At 47.5% G+C, this 19,915-nt stretch overlaps 2 protein-coding genes across 3 annotated transcripts in view; both read left to right on the top strand.

Moving 5' to 3' along the window:
- Nucleotides 1-13,198, top strand: part of METAP1D (methionyl aminopeptidase type 1D, mitochondrial) — a 48,653-nt gene extending 35,455 nt beyond the window's left edge. For both annotated transcript variants that reach the window (XM_082057261.1, XM_082057262.1), the window contains exons 6-10: nt 2,018-2,181; nt 10,490-10,587; nt 11,125-11,172; nt 12,094-12,172; nt 12,333-13,198. In XM_082057261.1, coding sequence (XP_081913387.1) covers nt 2,018-2,181; nt 10,490-10,587; nt 11,125-11,172; nt 12,094-12,172; nt 12,333-12,411 — 468 coding nt within the window. In that variant the 3' untranslated portion in view covers nt 12,412-13,198. The remainder of the gene's footprint in view (nt 1-2,017; nt 2,182-10,489; nt 10,588-11,124; nt 11,173-12,093; nt 12,173-12,332) is intronic.
- Nucleotides 13,199-16,509: 3,311 nt separating this feature from the next.
- On the top strand, nt 16,510-19,625 carry DLX1 (distal-less homeobox 1). The gene is made up of 3 exons (XM_082057263.1): nt 16,510-16,829; nt 17,361-17,560; nt 17,850-19,625. Exons 1-3 carry the CDS (start codon nt 16,517-16,519, stop codon nt 18,102-18,104), a joined length of 768 nt encoding a protein of 255 aa, XP_081913389.1. The 5' UTR covers nt 16,510-16,516; the 3' UTR covers nt 18,105-19,625.
- The last annotated feature ends 290 nt before the right edge of the window (nt 19,626-19,915 follow it).

Here is a 19,915-nt window from a genome sequence, read left to right as displayed (position 1 = left end):
CTGAGGAAAAATATTACGTTACAACGTTGCTAATTATATTTTAGCTTATCTTTAATGAGCAAAACTGGAATGTTTCACAGATGGACAAAATAAAACTCAAAGTAAATATTGCCCAACAAATTGTTTATAATTGCATTCAGGTTCTATAAAATTATTAAATAATATTCTGGTTATTAACTCTAAATGCTTCATACTATGTACAAATTATTTGAAGAAAAAAATCCATTTTTGCACAATTAAGATGGTAGAATTTCATAGATGAAATACAGATTTTATTGGCCTGAATCATAGAGCCTTTAAAATGTATTTTGGCATAGAAACAAAAGCATTATCCGTCACTGGATCCTTAGCATAATGCAATTCTCAGCCTGCCATTACCAGGTTAACATTTTTTACAACTTGGTTCTTTCCTTGACTTTTAAGGAATTAGTGTGTTGCAGTTGCTGTGGTTGTAGCTTATTAACATCAAAAATATGTAATTGCACTTGATGGGCTGCAATAAATATTATTATTCTTTTTAAGCTCTTCTGTGTTTTAAATCCATATTTGCTTTTCCAGGATGATGATGTTTAATGCTGGGGGGTTGTGTATTGTGCTTCCTAGAGCAGAAAATGAACTAGTTCAGTTTAAATATGAACTAGCTAGGTTAAAACCCGTCCAACAGACATTGAATTATAATTTAAAACAAACAAAAAAAAATGAGTGGCAGTCTGGACGGGCAGAGCAAGGTGCAGAGCCTGGGACCACAGCTGCTCTCGGCCCGAGTGGGGGCAAATACAGCAGGGCCCTTGCTGGCACTCAGCTTTCTTTTAAACAGCCCTCTCTCCGAACTGCCTGCATTTTCTTCATATCTCGGCCCGAACACAAACCTGGCCTTGTGTTAAGCTGTCTGTAGACAGGTTGTTGCGTTTTTTTTTAGTCAGGAATCAACCAAAAAAAAATGAGTCTGTCTTTCAAAATAGCTCACCGATGGCAAAAGTTCAGTGCTTCAAGCTTGGTGAGTTGTTAGTCCTAGATTCTAGGACTACTTGTTCACTGTTGGGGGGGAAAAAAATGTGTTTTAGAATACCAAAACTGTGCACCATTATGATTTGGCATTCCATAGGGAAATGTGGCTTGGTCTTACAAGTATGTGCCTGCCTGCCACGCTGCAGAGCTGCAAAGCCCACTTTAATGGGGTGCTGCAGAGACAGGGTTTCCTGTGCCCAGCAGAGAATTTCTGGAGAACTGAGGTTTAAAACCTGTGAAATGTCAAAAAAAAAAAAAAAAAAGTACATAATTAATTCACCAGAGTGCCACGTTTTCAGCACGTGAAACTTTGCAGTGCCAGAACAGTATGTTTATTCTCTTTCAAAATTCACCTCTGGAAATCAGAAATAAAATTGGATGTTAATGCCACGTTGTAGTTTAAAAGTGAGATGAAAGAAAATGTGCAGCAGCAGGTGGTGGATTTGACCCATGCTTTCCGTGGGGCTCCCTCTGAGTGTTGGCAGCACATGCGCCCCTTACCCCGCTGCGCACAGCATCACCTCACACCCCGCCGGGGATGCTGGCTGGGCGGGACAGGTCTCACACCCCGCTGGCCCTGCGGGCTGCGAGTGGGTCCCTGCCCCCAGGGTGGGCAGCCAGCACAGGGGGCACCCAATGGCCCCCAAAGCCCCTCCAGCCTCTGCACGTCCCCAGCCCGTCCCCTCGCACGCAGCCCAGCTGCCCTCAGGTCCTGCCGCTGAGCGGTGTCACCGTCTGGTGCGCTTCTGGGCAGAGGTGCACAACCTTTGCATTTCCTGAATTTTTAATTGGCAACCCTTGCGCACCTCGCAGTCTTTCGTGCTGTTTTTTTTTGTTCTTCCGTCTGCAATGTTTCGCTTTTCCAGTCTCACTCTTGCAAATGCAGCTCACCTGTGGTCTGTGTGTTGCAATATTTAACTTGTTCCTAGGAAGAGTGGATTAATTAAGGAGACTATCTGTTTCTGGATGCAAAACAAGAAAATGTCTTTACATTTCTGCATATGTTTAGGTGTATTACAACGGCTACCATGGTGACACTTCTGAAACCTTTTTGGTGGGCAATGTGGATAAATCTGGTCAAAAGTTAGTGGAGGTTGCCAGGAAATGTAGAGATGAAGCAATTGCAGCTTGCAGACCAGGGGCTCCCTTCTCTGTAATTGGAAACACAATCAGGTAAGCCTTATATTGACAAGTAAAGGGAGGGCTGGCAAGTGGGACAAAGGTTATTGGTGGTTTGGTATAAAGCTGATGACATGTTTTATGATTCAAAACCATCATTTCAGTCTGATATCAGTATGTGAACTGCCAAGCTATAATGTTGTTCCTTGGGTAAGAGAGATTTTTTTTTTTAAAGTGAATTACACTAGGGTCAGCAAAGATAGCTGTAGAAAAAGCCAAAGATATTCATAAGGTAGATTTAAATTAACAGATATAATTTGCAGTAGGTTTTTGTTTATTATTTTTCTGTGAAAGTACACCACATCTGTCTAGTGATGTAAGAAGGTTGCAAAGCATTGTTTTCGTTGTATAGCGATAAGGAATGTTACAAAGGAATTAGTCAACATAAATAAGACTCTTTGTTTAAAAAGTACAAAAATATTTAACTCAAGAGCTTCTGATCTTACAAAGAGCAATGCGTGCTAATGTCACAGGGAAAAAAGAGCTCACATTCAGAGATTTTTCCCTATTTTGCATGTCTTCAAGGCTTCACATAAATGCAGTCATGACTCTTCTGCTGGCGGTTTTGAATAAAATAAAAGGCTTAGTTTTCTGAAGGTACCTATGGATTATTTTAAAATGTTTGCTGAAAAAATAGACATAAATCATATACATTTCATTAAGCAATACTTCTATGGACTATTAATGGTCCCAACATGCTATTGAATACATTCTGATTACTTAAAAGCTGCAAGACTTAGTCACCTTGAAAGGATGCTGCTTTTTTTCTCTTTGTAAATCTTCAAATACTTTGAGGAAAAAAGAGAACGGCAAAATATCAGTTAGATGTATTTATAGCTTTAAAAATATTGTAACAGGGTCTGAATCAAACTTTAGTAAAACCTCTTTGGGTTATATCTGAGAAGCTTTTATTGAAGACTTTGTATAAAATTGTGTTTTTGACAGTTTTAAATTATAGGCTAACTAGCCTGGAGAAAAAGGATAGTGTCTTTCTGTTCTTTCATAGGAAATGTTGAATCAGACCCCTACTGGGAAAAGAAATTTAATGCATATCTCACTATCTTACTGTCCATGAATATAATAGAAGTGAATTCAAAATGTAGTTTTATTTTTGCAAATGGGATGAGTCGATAGATGCACCTCGTATTTTTGAACACCTAGGGTTCAACAAATTTACTGGTGGTGCTCTTGCATTTTAACAAAATTTATTCTTGAGTAGAAGGGGGCACAGAACACTGGATTCTTATTCAAGCATTCTATCGAGCTCTGCATTCATGGCTGTGTCTAAAGGGCATGTCAGCCTTTGATTCTCTCTGAGAGGTAATTATCCTTTTCCTGTCACGGAACAACAAATGATAGCTAACTACAGAGGCACATTTGCAGTAGTCACATTCATCAACTGCAGAAAAAAAATTCAATTTAATTGTGCAACACAGCTGCACATAGGCTTTTTGAGCATTTCTGTTGTTCTCCCTGTCTTGCTATTCCTCCCTCCAGATCTATTTTTTAAACTTTTTTTCTAGTTATTTTTTTCCCCTTTTTTGTCTCTTCTTCCATTTTTACTCTCTGTACTTTCTTGTTAAAGTAATTTTCCTTTGTGGCTCTCATTCTTTTTTCCCCATTGAAGGCTATGAATGTAGAAAATTATCACAATTACTCATATAATTGAGCCTCTTTGTAGCAAGTGCAACTCCAGTAGCCTTTCTCCATCATGAAAATGGTTTCATTATAGGGTTTTTCATATTCTCTGACACCATCTACACAGAGGAACAGGCGTGCAGATGAGATGTACTAGGAACAGGGTAGATCAGTAAGGTCACAGTAGGAATAATTAGCTCTGCTATGGAAAGAGCATCTAGGCCTTTTACTGCTACATAAATGTACTGTCCGTGGCTTTTAGTCACAAAAAAACTTACTAACAAATGGAGCTCCCGCCTACTACTTTGAAAAAAAGATTTGTATCAACACTACAATTTTCCATCATTAAGACTAATAACACACAGCCTAGTATACATCAAGGGGAATAAAAAGAAAAATCTCACATTCAAGTGGCGGCTGGGTGCTGACCTTTGTTCCCTTTTTTTGTGTTCAACTTAACTCTTTACAAAAAAGAGCCACACGCCACACCAACATGCAGGTGAACTCCAGCTAGTGCTAGCAAAGCACGGCATTCAATTGGAAAATCTGATAAATCTCCATGCAGGATAATGCATTTCATTACAGATTCACTACATTAATTCTAGCTGTATTAAAAAAAAAAAAAGGGGGAGACGAAAAAGAACAGAAATGAATGTGACATTGGATTTTTGCCGAGTTGGTGCGGAGGTCAGTTTACTTGCAAAGTGTAAATATATATTCAGCGCCCCCTTTGAAAAGCAGATTAATCAAAGCTAGTGGCTGTTCAAAACTATATATGAAATAGCAGGTCATTAACTTTATTTCTCGAGATTTTATTGTGTTGACGATTTAAATGTGCTGATTTATTTAGAACTACTTTAACACTGCCTCTGCTGAAAGATCGCCTTGGTTTGCTGAAGCTTGGTGTTTCTGGTTATTCAGCGTTTGATATTTGCATGCAGGCAGGCATATATAATACAAACAGACATCAAAATCTTATGTTTCAGGAGAGTTAGACATAAATACCTGAGAACAAGCACCTACAAGCTAAAAACATTTAGGCCTGTCAGAATGGAAACATGTCTATGTTTCTTCCATCAGTATTTCTGTAAAGGTGCTTGAGTGATATGCAGAACCTATCTTAGGCACAAATAGTCAGAAAATTTCATTTCTACAATAGTTTTGGGAACAATTGTATCACAGAGGTAAGTTCGCATTCAGCGTTCCAACGTAGTGTTTGTTGTGGAAGCTCAATAACCGACACTGAGTATTTCACGGACAACAGTTCCTTCTCTCGACAGCTGCAAGTTGCAAATACAAGATTGCATGGATTCGTGAGTTTCTTAGCTTAGAAAAATCTGAACCTTTGCTAACCCGTTCTTATTGAAGGTAGTGGCAAAACTGTCGGTCAGCTCCGGTGGAGACAGAATTGGGCCCTGTGCTCCATTTTCTTCTGCCATTTCTGACACTTCTCTCTCAGACAGAAACAAATGTAGTTTGAAGTCTACTTTTTAGACAGTGAGTTTAGGGATGTAGAAATGTTGTGAGTGTAGAGAGCTAAAAAACGTACATGTGATGTAATTAAATAAACCAATTTCCAGCTCCTAGGGAAAAATAGTAGTGATGAAAGTATTAATAAATGGTTTAAAATGTTTAACTCATAAGTATATGTTTTGATATTAATTTAGAACAATATAAAGCAGATTTTTTAAAAATCTGTTTCTATCAGATTATGCACATTTAAACAATAAGTGGCTCAGGCAAAATAAGTCATTTTAATGTCATCTGTGATAGATTTTCCTTGACAGCTACTGTAAATTACAATTACACTGCTTCTCTCTGCACTTGAAAGTAAGCATTGCAATAAATTATCTTTTATTTCAATCCATCATGTCTGCTTTCAGAAACGGAGAACCTCAAATAAAAGTTCAGCACTATTGTAAGAAAAATACAGTAATTTGTGTTCCAGTTTGAAACTAAAATGTACCTTTCTTTCAAAAAACAATTGTTGGCTTTCAAAAATATTACTAATTATACCTCAGCATTTATTGTCGTTATAGGGAATCCCTGAACTTGTGCATTCCCTTAGTCTAGGATTGCTATTGAAGAAAAAAATACTTTAATATTTTCCCAGTAGAATTTTGTAATTTCTCAAATTAGACAATATGCTACTATTCAAAATATTTTTACCACGAGCAAATCTAGTTTAGGCTGATGCTGTTTTCAAGAATTAAAAAGGAAAAAGAAAAAAGACAAATATGCCTTTCAATGTGATTTTGCTAACAATGTATCTAAGAAAAACATTAGTAGTTCTAATTTAAAAAAAAAATAAGGTATTCATACAGATCCCCAAGTAACAGAACAATTATCATAGATCTGTTATGGCTTTCAGTGCTTCCTGAGCTTGTTCGCTGCCCAGAAGTGTGAGACAGATTTGTTTAGCAACGTCAGCCGTTCACGTCATGCTGCTGTGTGATAAAGGTTCATCCCTGGGGAGAGAAGCTGGCGCTGGGGAAAGTGTCCCCAGCTGGGAATCAGTTCACGGGGCTGTTGAGCGATCAGTGGTCTGTGCCATCTTCGCTCATCAGCCAAATTCTTCCCATTTACCACCACAAGCCCAGAGAGACAGTTGCTACCAATGCTGAAAATGGGATTTGTTTCTTCAGTAAGGGCTTAAAATACTGGACCAGACACGCTTTGAGGAAAAAGCGACAAAATTTGGTAAAAATAAAATGCAGGTGTGGATCTGGGTTTTTTTTTTTTAAACAAAAAAAAAAAAGAGTTCCAGTCTAAGACTGAGTGGGTGTTTTTCCCTCTGGAGCCGGGATGCCTGTTAGCCCGTAGGCTTTCCTAGAGGCTGCCTGCACAGGGCCAGCCCCTGATGGAAATTCTTTTAACCTGCTTCTCAGCTCCTTAGCAGAAGGAATTTATCCCATTCACCCAAGAACTCCTTTCAGGGGAGTCTCCAGAGTATCAGGGAGAGTTTTGTAGAAAGTTGGTCATGCCTGTTGCTGCTTTGTTGTGGTTTCCCTGTTGGGCTGCTGGTGGGACAGCAATGGGTGACTCCACGCTCATCCCTCCTGTCACAGAATGGGCTGTTGTCTGGCAACACTGTAAGAGGATGCTCAGGAGGGAACTGACACCCAACTCTCCTGTCTCTGTCCACTCTCAGAAGCATGATGCCACCACAGGAGAGGTTCTGCCTATGGGTTTAGGTGGACAGCCTGGCCCTCAGTGATGGTCCTTTACCAGCTGGGCTGCTGCTGGTCCATCCTGATGCCAGATGCGTTGCCTTGTTTTGCCATCCACAAAAGAGAAGAAACGCTGCAGGTACTCTTGACTCCACAGCCACTGGGCTGGAACATGTGGCAGCAAAACATAGAATCCAGTACTGGGCTCATTAAATGATTATGCTTTTAATCCTGCCCAATTCACCTCTGCCCGAGCATGCAACATGACTCAAAGAATAAAATGTGTGATGATAAATGTTGTCAATGGATATTTTTGACAATGATGATTCTGAAGAATCTTTCTTTTCTTTTTTGGTGCTGTTGATGCAGCATGGCTCTGCTGCCCCAGCCTTTGCTCTGGAAGTGATTTGGCTGGGGGCGGCCCTGCGGGCGAGGGGAACTGGCAGACCGGCACATGCCCCCAGTGGTGCAGCTCTCCTTTCCCATGGCAGATGCCAGGCAGCCCAGCTCAACTGTGCCAGCTCCTGCCTCCCACCTTCACTGCTTTCCCACTTGCAATCAGGGCTCCTCCAGCTGCCTGATCTTAAGCTGCCTGTCTGCAAGGAGCAGTTCGTGGAGCTGGGGCTGCAATCTTGTCAGGTTGCCTTCCAGGGAAAGGTGGAGAGAAAGGCCACTGCTGACAGATCCTGGGCTGGGCAATGAGACAGCCAGACCAAAATGTTGAGCTGTTGTCAGCAGAAAATGTCAAACTTGTGCAAAAATGCTCCTCTCCATGGCATCCCAATTTTTAAATCAGATTCCACAGCCTCAGAATCCTGGAGGCTGGAGAGGCTAACCAAGATCAACACTTCCATTCACTCTTCTCAGAGCTGCTTCAAAGTCCTCCATGCCAGCACTTACAGCCAACGTCCAGATGAACATTTACAGGATTAGCTCTGCAAGTTTTAGCTGGGGTTAGTAGCTTTCTTTTTTTATGAAAGCTGGGTGTTTTACCATAACTACACAAGGATGTAAGAACTCACTAGGATTTTTTAAATACTCCAAAGTAAAGCTAGTAGTTGTGGAGTGCAGTTCCTCATAAGGTGCTTCCAAATAGTAAAACCAGATTGGACATGGCTGAGTTTCATACCTGCAGCTTATTTTCTCCACAGGTTTTCTCTGTGTCACTTCAGGTTTGTTGACCACATTACATTTTATGTAAAGAATACCCAAGCTCTCTACGTGGACATTATTAAGTGGGAAAGTGGGGGGAATGGGCACCTGCCAAAGGAGGTGTCAAAGCCCTGTGAGCTCCAAGATCCACTGTTTTGATTACAGACAGTAACCACTGAAGTACTGATGCCAACAGAGTTGTTTCCAAGCTGTTTGGCAAGAAAGTGACAGAATTCACCACTGAAATGCAGGAGAAGCACTTCTTTCACTGCCTGAGGATGGGATGCTGTCTTAACACTCCCTCCTATGTGCCCAGTGCCCAGCACGCAGCTGCTGCCGCTGCCACCATCCTTGTCACCAGCTGGGTGCTGTGGCGAGAGCTTCCCCTGCCCACGGGAGAGTGCGGAGCCGTTGTGCTCAGAATAGCTGCACAGAGAAAAAGTTTTCTGTCTTGCTGCAGAGGATGGATTGGTGGGTGGGGGGAAAATGCTGTAATAATACAAAACATCTCAAAAAATGACCCTGCTGTTTCAGTGGTCATGGATACCATGAATAGTCAGTGCAATTGTTCATGCTTTTACAAAAAGACTTGCAGAAGAAGGTGAAAGAAAAGCTTATCACACGTTGCATGGATGACTTCTCCCATCTCTCTTCAGAGAATTGCTTCACCCATATGAGAATAATTATCTGCATTGCTCTGGGCTTGGTCACCAGAGATCTTCCGTTTTGTTCTGTGTTTCTGAGTAATCTGGCTTTCCAACTCCTCACTGTTTCCCATGCTTCTTCCTTGGCTTTCAGCATTGCCATAACCAGTGGGCTGACTCTCTAACCCAGGCGTGGGTGACTTGATAGAAAGGCAGGTCTTTTCCATTGCTAGTAAGACTTTTCACTGCATAAACCTTCATGATATTTTTCCGCATAAATGATGTATAAGGTAGAAACCTGGACTTTGAATACAACAAAACAAAGCGCAACTTCTAGCCCTGTCAGTAACCCTCTTTGCCAGTACTTAGGAGTTTGGGAGCAGCTAAACCTGAAGTTTCCATTCTTCTCTAGAGTTAATGAAAGAAATGTCATGAGTCTTGTATCAGGGAGATGTGTGGGTAAAAGCTAATATACAAATCCTGTTAAAACGTGCTCTTAAGGTCTGAATACTACAGTGTTATTAACTGTTGACCCAACTCTACTCTCTCATTGCTGTTTCTCTGTGGTGGAGCACCATGTCCCTCAATTGCAGTGGCATCACATTCTGGGACAGTGACCCATGGGCACTGGAGCAGCCCCCACAGGGTCTGTGCAAACGGGTTACTGCCTACAGCAAGCTGACACTGCTTTGCACCTCAATAAGAGCCTTCCCATGGGGTTTAACATGCTTTCATTTCTGTGAGAACTTGCAGCTCTATTTGAGTTTCTTTCCTGCTTTTCTGCCTGCAGTTAGACTCTGATAAAGTATTTGTTAGGGTGTAAATATAGGCAAACCTGAAGTTTTTAAGTGCCTACCTTGATTCAAAACAAACAAATAAATCTTTTAATGTTGTAGGCGAAATAATTTTTTAGGGATTGGGATAGGGCTTTGCTTTCCCAACACAGGTAGGGATCAGTGCTGGGTTGTGTTCCTTCAGGCAGCTGTCAGAGGTGCTTCTCCCTGAGGCAGGCCATGAAGGACAGGACAGGTCTCCCAGGCAGAACTGAAATGCCATAATGCTTATAAATTGGTTTTGCCACTGTGGTGATACATTCATTAGAAATACATTGTTAATTAGCATGAACAGATTTGCTGGAGTTGCACTACATTTTGATGTTGAATGTTTGCAGTTTTCCAAAAGGGAAGCTTCTTAACTCTCCCCAGCAGCAGCACGACCCTCTTCTCCTGCAGAAAGCCTGATGCAGGCAGTGGGTACATGGCCCAGCATGACCTCTGCGCTTAGGGAGGGCTCAGCAAAGGCTGCAGGCTGGTGATGTGCTGGGGCTTCGGCTACGCAACTTGGCTGTCAGTGTTACAATGAATTCCCGGTGAGCTCATGGAAAAGATTACTGGACAGGGAGACAACATGCTGCCATCTCGCCTAGACATCGAGGCTGGCAGAGGAGCTACCAGCCTCTGATGGCAGGTGTGTTAACTCTGAAACCTAACGATGGCTCACCAGTGCTACGTCTGATGGCTGTGGTCATTCGGAGCAGAAGCAAAGCAGTGACCCAGCGCTGGAGTGGAGGCGAGAGCTTGCAGGATTCGGGTGATGTGGCTGCCAGCAGCAGTGTGGTGGCAGGGGCCAGGACAGGTGCCAGCTAGCAGCGGCAGTGGTCATGACATGCTGCCTCACAGTGTCCTCTTTGTCCCACAGCTCCGTGGCGCGGCGGGGAGGCTTCCAGGTCTGCCCGTCCTTCGTTGGCCACGGCATTGGGTCGTACTTTCACGGGCACCCCGAGGTGTGGCACCACGGTAAGCAGGACCCGCCCCCCCCCGCGCTGGCTCCGCCACCGGCGAGAAAACGACGCTGCGAAGCTGGCGGGCAGCCCTGGCCTCGCTTTCTGAGCGTCGCATGTGTATTTTTGAGAACGAATCGCTCGTTTAACGGAGTCGTTGGGGCAGCTGGGCCCCGCGGGCCTCTTTCCCCGCCCCGCTCCGGGAGGCAGCCGCTGTGTGCCGCGTCCCCGAACCCCGATACCCCCGCATCCCGGCCGAACCAGGCCGGCAAAGCTTGTCAGGGGGCAAAGAAGAGCCGCTGCTGAAGCGTTAAAGCCCTCGGACCCGGCCAGGAAGGAGCCGCCGTCGGGGCGGTCCCGCTGCGGCCGGGGTGGGATCACTTTCGGCGGGTGCTCCAGTTCATAGCGGGAACCGGCGGGCATGGTACCTGCGAGCCAAAAAGGGGCTTAAACCGAGTGCTGGTTGCGTTTACTCGAAAGAAAAAAAAAAAAAAGAAAAAAAGAAAAAAAAAGCCTCAACAGCCATAAACGCGTTTTTTATTTTCTTTTGTAGCCAATGACAGTGATTTGTTAATGGAAGAAGGAATGGCGTTCACAATAGGTTAGTAACTCTCTGTTATGGTTTTCTTTCAAAATGCACACACAGAGTAGCACAGATCCGTACCATTTCTATATTGGGATATAGAAATATTCATGCAGATACAGGGATGTCGGCGACACTGACCCCTTGGGAAGCAGATTAAAATATCTTTGAAAAAAAAAAGAAAGAAAAAAAAACGCATTTAGGGATCAATGGGGTGAAATAGCTTCCAAATTATAAGATTTGGAAAATGAAATGTTTATTATAAATCTTACTAAATGACATATTTTATGCATCTTTTGGCAAGGCGGGGACTTAGCCGACATACTTGGGCTGTGGAGGGTGAGCACGGTGCGATGGTGTCCCCAAAGCCGCGGTTCACCAACGAGCTGCCTGGTGGCTCTGATGTCATTCGCTGCTGCCAGAGCTGCTGTTGGGGCTCAGGGACTGCGGCGCCGGGAACCAGTGAGAGCCTCGCCCCGCAGCCGGGATGTGCCACATACCAATCATGGAGATGCGGGGGGAAAAGCCCTCTGTCTCACTGTGGGACTAAATGGCGCAGCAATTAGAGGGAAACAAGAAAATTGGTGTTTTGCTGATTTAATGAACATTTTAAGCGTGTTAAAAAAAAAATCAAATATTTAAAACTATCTGCTGTTTGTAAGTGTGGTTCGTGCTTTAGTTATTATCCACAGGGTCTTAATTAATGCTTGATTAAAATTCCCTGCTTTTACAAAAGAGGAATGGGCAACTTCCTACCTTGGTATTTCATCTTCCTCTTTAGTTCACATTTTAGTGTTGCAAGAGAGTGCGGGTCCAGGGAGGACAGGGCCTGTGTGGAAGGGGAGCTGCCTGCTGGGATACCCCCCCTTTCTTGCTTGCTTCACAGTGCATACAGGAGTGCAGCTAACTGTAGAAAACATTTTGGTTTTCTTGTTGCAGAGCCAATAATAATGGAAGGATCCCCTGAATTTAAAATTCTGAAGGATAAATGGACTGCAATTTCTGTAGACAATAAAAGGTGCCTGATTTTATTTTGGGTTTGTTTGTTTTGTTTTGTTTTTTTTTTTTCCAATGCCATAGAACTGAGCACTGACAGGAAAGAAAAAAAAAGGGTGAGTTTTACGGGTGTGGTGGATGCGTTTGCCCCTTAATAACTGCTAAATGTGCATTTATTTCAGATCAGCACAGTTTGAACATACCATTGTGATTACCTCAGAAGGAGCAGAAATCCTCTCTAAACTGGTGGAAGAAGCCTAAAGATGGAGCAAGGAGTGGAGGAAAGCACTGTGCTTCTGTGATTTCCAGTTTCACTCGGGACAGAGAAAAGGTTTCTGTAATTTCTGTGGGGAGTAGGTGCTGCATAAGTCACTGCAGGGGACAGAAAAAGCAGTTTGAGAGGTCAGCTCTGGACATAGTCTTTTGTATGTGTTACCTGGTGAGTATTTAATAAAAGTCCCTTGGCTTGTTTGTGAACATGGAAGCAGCCATGCACAGCACACAAGTGCAAAGGGGGTTATTTGGGGTGAGGAGCAGAAAGCCGGTCCCATCTCTTTCAAATCCTCTGTGGGTCAAACTCATATGGGATGACGCAGTCTCAGTGCAGCTGAGAGGACAGAGGAACATCACCTTTTCCCTTTATAGCTGAGTTATGGAGTCAATTCGTCTTCACTGCGATTAGCACAGGCTGTAACTTCTGCTAGGATGGAAAAAAGTTTCCCAAGGGTGGAAGGCAGAGGCAGCCCCCTCTTCCCTCGCAGGCATGCCAGCAGCTCTCCCCCTTCCTGCCTCAGCTAATTTCTCTTTGCACAGCACAAAAAGTTATTAAAGTGAGATGCAAAGCGCGCTTCTCTGGAGATCAATAATTGCCCTGCTTGAAGAATTAGCCGGCTTGGGGTAATCACTGCTCTGCGGTGCCCACGGTAGTTAAGGGAGAGGCACTCCGCAGTTTAAGCATTTAACAGAAACGGGGGAGTTTGCAGTGAAGGGGATGAGCCCGCCTCCCGCCCGGACTTTGGGGCTGATGGTCCTCATGAGCTGTGCGTCTCGTTCGGCCCCGCGCTCGCAGCCGTCCCGTCCCGGGCCAGACGGGCTGGCAAGTTTCATTTGCAATTAGCCCGTTGCTGACTGCCCCGGCGGGCCGGCCGGGTCTGGCCTAGGTACTTGAAAACTACCGGAGCAGGACTGGTCCTGTGAAACGCGGGGTAGCCTTGGAGATAAGCAAGTGACATCCAGAAGTGCCCCAGAACCGCGGCAACCGCGGTGCGGTTTTGGTACAAATAATTTGCCCCTAATTGTAGGCAGATGCGGTCCTGTGCCGAGGGCTGGCTGCGCTCGCTGGCGGCCGGGGCTGCCCAGCACCGGCTCCCTCAGCGGTTCAGCGTAGAAGTAAGCCGCCTTCTTACAGCTTTACTCTGCTGTTTGTTTTCACTTGAGTACATCGAGCTGTCAGCTCTAATAGTTTCTAACAGCATCTTTTCAAAAAGCAGGACCCCCCCCAGAACACGGCTGACACCGCGGGGCAGCCGCTCAGCTCCGTCCTCCCCGAGAGGAGCTTGGAAGGCCTTAAAACCTGTAAAAACAAGTGAGGCAGCCGACAGGTTTACAAATACAGATAGGTTAAATAGGGCGCTGCGGCCGCGGGAGGCGAGGGAGGCCCAGCACTGTCCGGGGCGGGGGGATATATTTTATTGCCTGACATCCCCCGCCCGGCCGCGCTGCCCCATCCGAGGGACGCTGGGGCAGCCGGCGTCCCGGGGACACACCAGGGACGCGTCCCGGCGAGTTCGGCCTCGCCGGGAGCCCCTGGGTGGCACAGCTGGTGCTAAACTGCTCCCGTCCCCAGCCCCTCCGCCGGGCCGCCTCCGCCTCCCGTCCCGCGATTACCGCGGCGCGGGGTGAGGCGGGAACAGGGCAGCCAGGGACAGGGAACCCTCCCGCAGCCCGGTGAAAGGGAGCTGCTGACTCCCGGTAGACGCTGTTTGCTCTGAAGTCCCCCCGGTAACTCTGATGGGGTTGCGGGTTTTATCGGCCGCTGCGGAGCGGTGGTGGCCAGGCGCAGGCATTGCTGGCTTACGTTTGTAATCCTAATTATGACCGAGGTGAAAGAGATGCCTCGGCTGTGAGGGGTCAGCCAACACCTCGCACAAACCCATCGCACAGGACGTGTTACGGAGCAAGCAGGATGAGAGCATCGACGGGGCGCTCGCCCCCACGGTGTCTGGGCGTCCCGTGGCCGCGGCCCCTCCGCGCCCACCGAAGGCGCGCTGCCCGGGACCGGCGTTGCATGGAGCGGCCGCGGCGTGTCCGCTCCGCAGGACGGCTGTGAGCAGAGCCACGCCGTCCGGTCTGCGGGGTTTTGGCGGGGTCGACGGGACTGTGGTTCGCCCCGGGATTGCCTACGCCCGGCCAACCCGAGGAGGTGTCGAAGACCCGGCGAGCACGGAGCAGCCTCCCCTCCCCGCAGCCGCCGGGCTCGAGTCCAGCGAAGGTGCTGGAGCTGCCGGTGCGCCCCGACCCATCCTCGGACCCTCTTCGGATGGTCACTTACATCGCCAGGGGGGCAGAGCCCGCTACCAGAGGAGTTCTTTCGGGGACACACCGCCACTGCCCCTTCCCGGGCCAAGCCGCGGCGATTTTGTGAAAATGAACTTTGCGCATCAGGAGAAAAAAAAAAAAAAAGAGGGGGGAGGAAGAGGAAGTAAAAGAGGCGTTAGGAAATGAGCAATTAAAACCGACAGAGCCACTAATGAAAAAAATGAAAAAATGAAAAATAAAAAAGCAACAAAACAGGCCAAGAGCAGAGAGGCCCGCTCTTGTCAGCTGGCATGGGCATTAACCGGTTGCTTCAGGGACCGTCGCTGCCCGGCGGGGCCGAGCACCGTGCGGACGCTGCCCGGTGCTCCAGACCCGCTGCCAGGGGTGCCAGCGGGAAAGACGAGTCGGCTCTAATACCTCTAGCGACGGCAGCGCTGCGATTTGTTTTGAATGTTCACTTTTACTAGTGTTCTTTCTTTGCCAAAATCCGCTTGATTACATAGATGTGGTACCGCGATAACTGCGCACCCTAGACAGCCTAGGTGTAACCGGGAAAGTTCAGCCCAGGCCAGATCAAATCCCAGGCTGTTTAATGCTGAAAGGCTGCATGTTGCTATTAGTGTTAAATATATGGCTAATTATGCGTATGAAAATTAAACATCAGTGTTATGCTAATGGGGCCGCCTTCAGCTGTGGATCAGAGCACTTGAGACTAGCATTTAATCAAATGAATCAGTAACTAATACATCTGCACGTGTGAACTTTCACAAGATCATTTTCCTGTTACAGTCACACCGCTGAATTATGAAAGAAATAATTATCAACACTTTCTAATTATCTAACAAAGTAATTTGGGATTCATCGTGGGCTTTCTGGGGAGGATCTCCTAAGTCCCACCTCATTTACCGATCACGCACGCGGAAGTTTTCATTTGAAGCTCAAATGCGCTGTTTGGCCCGTTCAGGGGGATTGTTGTTTCGCTGGCTTTCGGGTGTTTGTTGTTTGGGTTTTTTTTAGCTTTTAAGAACAATAACGGCAATAACGAGGCGACGCGCTCCGGAGGTGCGGGCGGCACTGGGACCCTCGCGCCACAGCGGAGAGCCCCTGCGCCCCCGCGGAGTGTTCGCCCCGGCGGGCGGGGGACGCCCGTTTTGTCTGCGGGTCCCGCCGCCGTATGCCGGAGCGAGGTGCGGAGCAGGACACCCCAGCAGCCGCCCGGGCCCGCGGAACGCGGCTGCCGTCCCCTCCGCGCCGCCGCACGGCGAGGGGCGGAAGAGAAGGGAAAAGGAGGCGCGCTGCCTTCTGCCGTGCCCCGGCTCGGCGTCGTCCGTGGCCGGCGGCGGGAGCACACGGCCCGGGGTGGGAGTAGGGGCTCCAGGCAGCTCCTCGCCCGGGACTGGCCGGGGAGTGGTGCCGGAGAGCCGGCGGAGCGGAGGCCCTGAGAGGTGCCGCCGGTGCCGTCGGGGCGTGCGGCCGGCGCTCGGGGACGCGCGGCGCTGCCGGTCCGGCTCTCCGCGCTCACCGGGGTCCGGGCGAGCCCCGAGCTCCTTGGACCAATCCAAAGCGATTATGCAAGACGGCGGACCAATCAGCTCCGCCAGCTTATGAATATTCATAGACTTGGCTGAGTCAAAGCTTTTAGGCGAGTTTGTGTAGATCTACAGCATCATGCTTAGACTTTTCAAAGAGACAAACTCCATTTTCTTATGAATGGAAAGTGAAAAACCCTGTTCCGCTTAAATTGGGTTCTTTCCTGTCCTGAGAAACACAACAGACCCCAAAAAGGCAAGCTGAAGAGAGAACACACACACAGACCAAGCGACAAGAAATGACCATGACTACCATGCCAGAGAGTCTAAATAGCCCCGTCTCAGGGAAGGCTGTCTTTATGGAGTTTGGGCCGCCCAGCCAGCAAATGTCTCCTTCTCCCATGTCCCACGGACACTATTCCATGCACTGTTTACACTCCGCGGGCCACTCTCAGCCTGACAGCTCGTACAGCACAGCTTCGTCCTTCTCCCGACCGCTGGGCTACCCCTATGTGAACTCGGTCAGCAGCCACTCGACCAACCCCTACATCAGTTCAGTGCAGTCCTACCCCAACAGCTCCAGCCTGACTCAGACCCGGTTAGAGGAGACAGGTAGGTGCACTCGGCTTTGGGGTGGGGGGGGGGGGAGGGAAGGCAAGAAGGGAGGGAGGGTGCTTGTATTAAAAAAAAAAAAAATCTATTGGGGGGTGAAAATTAAATTAAATTACAAAATATTAGTCAGGAGAGGCTGAGTATCACAGGGGAGCAGTCCACAGAGCACACAATGCCCGGCTGGAAAAGAAATCAACCCAGATGTGCACGTATTAGTCTTCGTAATTATTTATTGCGTAGAGCTATAAACAATGTATGCAATTAAGGGTAATTAAACCTAAACTGCAGCCTGTAAAAATAGCAAACTTTCTCTGGGAAGAAGCCTGGGCTGCCATAATCGCCCGGAGCCTTTGTTAGCGTTACTCGAGCTTCACTTTTCTTCCTTCTCATTATTGTTATTGTTGTTGTTGCTGCTGTTATTTTTACTAGTGCTGCTGCTGTTGCTGTTACTGTTATTATTACTATCGCTGCTATTATTACTATCGCTGCTATTATTATTATTATTTATTCTGCATCGTTTGTGGTTTGTAGGGGCCGAATCGGAGAAAAGCACTGTGGTAGAAGGAGGGGAAGTTCGCTTTAATGGGAAAGGGAAAAAAATCCGCAAACCCAGGACTATTTATTCCAGTTTGCAGCTGCAGGCTTTGAACAGGAGGTTCCAGCAAACTCAATACCTGGCTCTCCCCGAAAGAGCCGAGCTCGCAGCGTCTCTGGGACTCACCCAGACTCAGGTACAGCTCTGACTGGGCCGGCCCCTCTCCCGTGTCCTCTCCCTGTCCCCACCGTCGGCGTGGGAGACCCCACGCGTGATGCAGACGGGTCACGGTCGCGGGCAACGAGGCGGGCGGGGGGGGGGCGGTTCGCCGGGTGCTTTGGCAGAATAAAATGGCAATGGGCACAGCAGCCACGGACGGATAAGGGGAAGAAGCTAGAGAGGCGCGGGGAGCGGGGGTGCGTCGTACCACGAGGGTACCTTAGCCCGTACCGGGATGCTGAGCCCTGCCACGTTCTCGTTTGCAGGTGAAGATTTGGTTTCAGAATAAGCGCTCCAAGTTCAAGAAGCTGATGAAGCAAGGAGGGGCCGCCTTGGAGAGCAGCGCCTTGACCAACGGCAGGGCTCTCTCGGGCAGCTCGCCACCGGTGCCGCCGGTGTGGAATACCACCTCTGCCTCCGGTAAGGCCTCGTCGGGGACCCCGGGCACCTACATCCCCAGCTACACGTCGTGGTATCCTTCGGCTCACCAAGAAGCTATGCAGCAGCCGCAGCTGATGTGATTATAAACCCGTTTTCCCCTGCCGCAAGCACTACCGGTCCCGAAAATAATTTAAATTATTGCGGAAAAAAAAAAAAAAAAAAAGAAAAAGAAAAGGAAGGGGGGGGGGAGAAAGAAAGCAAGAAAGAAAGAAAGGAGGAAAAAAAAAAACCACAACAACAACAAAAGACAAAATAGGGGGAAGAGAGAGAGGCAAAACCACAAAAGAAACCCAAACAAACAAACAGGAGGTCTCTTGCCCACCCAGCCATTAGGACGCTGCACTGCAGCGCGGTGCAGGAGAGCACAGATGTGATGCGGGCCGGTTCCCAGCGCTGACAGCTGACGGAGCGGCCCCGAGCACCGCACAACAGCCTGGGAGCAGAGCGAGCGCCGGCCGCGGCTTTGTGGGACAATCAGAAAAAGATGTTGGGGGGAGGGAAGCCCTCTCCTCTGTCCTGTCTGTCTGTCTGTGTCTGTTGAAATGTAGGTCATTTATTTACTACCCCGATCTGACGGTCTCTTCAATTGCAAGGGGGAAGGAAGCCGTACAATTTCCAGAGCTTCTTTCCCTCGACATTTTCTGTACCTTTCACTTTCCATCTGTACACTTTTTTTTGTTGTTGTTAAAAGGGGAAGACAGGGGTTTTATTTATTAACTTAAATTACCACTATGAGAATACTAGAAAGAAACGGACAATCCGGCTTGCTGAGTGCACTGCTCGGACGCACAGTTTACTTTAAACAAAACCACACACGATGTGTGTGTGTGTATCCCCGCCCCAGCTCCCAAATAAATCACCACAAGAGAAGGATGCGATTTTTAACTTTTACAATAACTTTTATACTTCACTGGTGTGGAGAGGTTTGGTCCGAACGATTTGCATTTCTCGTGTATTTAACAATTGAAATAAATGCACATTGTTCGGTACTCTGAAGTGGAATCGCAGCAGCTGCCGTGCGCTTTGCTGAGGTGAAGCAAAGCGCGGAGGACGGATCGAGAGTCCCGAGGGCGGCGGAGGCGGCGGGGGGGAACCCGCCGGGCGGGCGGATGCACCCGCGCAGCGCCGCGGAGCCCCGACGAGGCTTCCCTGCGGAAAGCCGGCCCGAAGTCCAAATGCACAAACCGACGTGCAGGAGCTACTCGCTGTACATATTTTATTCTTTATTATTATTATTATTGTTCTGTAAACATGTTGCACAAATTTAGCTTTTTTTTTAATTATTATTATTATTATTATTATTATTTCCGTTCTGTTTCGTGTGGCTGTAAAACATGATGCTTTGTGTACTGAGATCTTGACATTTTACTTGTGAAACTCGGAAGATGTGATAAACTGAGCTCGGCTGTGTTTAGTGTTCTATATGTCAAAGTTTAGTTTTATATTGAGAATGTTAACTTATTGCTTTGTATCTGGGGAAGGAGAAAAAAAAAAACACAAAAAAAACCAACCAACCAAACAAAACACCACCACTACACAAATCTTTGTACATAAGTTATAAAGTTTCTTTGAGACAGTAAAATTATGGTTTGGAAAAGAAACACGCGTGTTCCCTGTATCGCAGCGCGGCCGGGAGCGGGGCTCGGGCCATGCTCCGTGCTACGCGGCGGGATGTCTGCGGCCGTAAGCGGGTGGCGAGCCGGGGGCAGGGGAGCGGTGCGTCCCGGGGCGTGCAGCCGGTCCCCGGGTGCGCCCGGCGGGACCCGGCCAGGCGGCAGCGGACGCCGCGATGGACCGCGGGACGCTCCGCGGAGGGATGCCCCGGGGGCACCCGGGACCAGCTCGTGGGCCGGGAGGGGGATCGAGTGGCCCGGGAGAGCCCCGTTCCCCG

This window comes from Streptopelia decaocto (genome assembly GCF_964273445.1).
Source record: "Streptopelia decaocto genome assembly, chromosome: 6".
Taxonomy (NCBI): Eukaryota; Metazoa; Chordata; class Aves; order Columbiformes; family Columbidae; genus Streptopelia; species Streptopelia decaocto.
The sequence above is the reverse complement of the archived record's forward strand: the minus strand, read 5'-3'. Positions and strand labels throughout refer to the sequence as shown.

Bases quoted from the DNA above. Each gene is read 5' to 3' on its own strand.
- DLX1 (XM_082057263.1), top strand. From the start codon at position 16,517: ATGACCATGACTACCATGCCAGAGAGTCTAAATAGCCCCGTCTCAGGG. The intron at 16,830-17,360 runs GTAGGTGCACTC...TGTGGTTTGTAG, and splicing joins GACCCGGTTAGAGGAGACAG to GGGCCGAATCGGAGAAAAGC. The intron at 17,561-17,849 runs GTACAGCTCTGA...TCTCGTTTGCAG, and splicing joins TGGGACTCACCCAGACTCAG to GTGAAGATTTGGTTTCAGAA.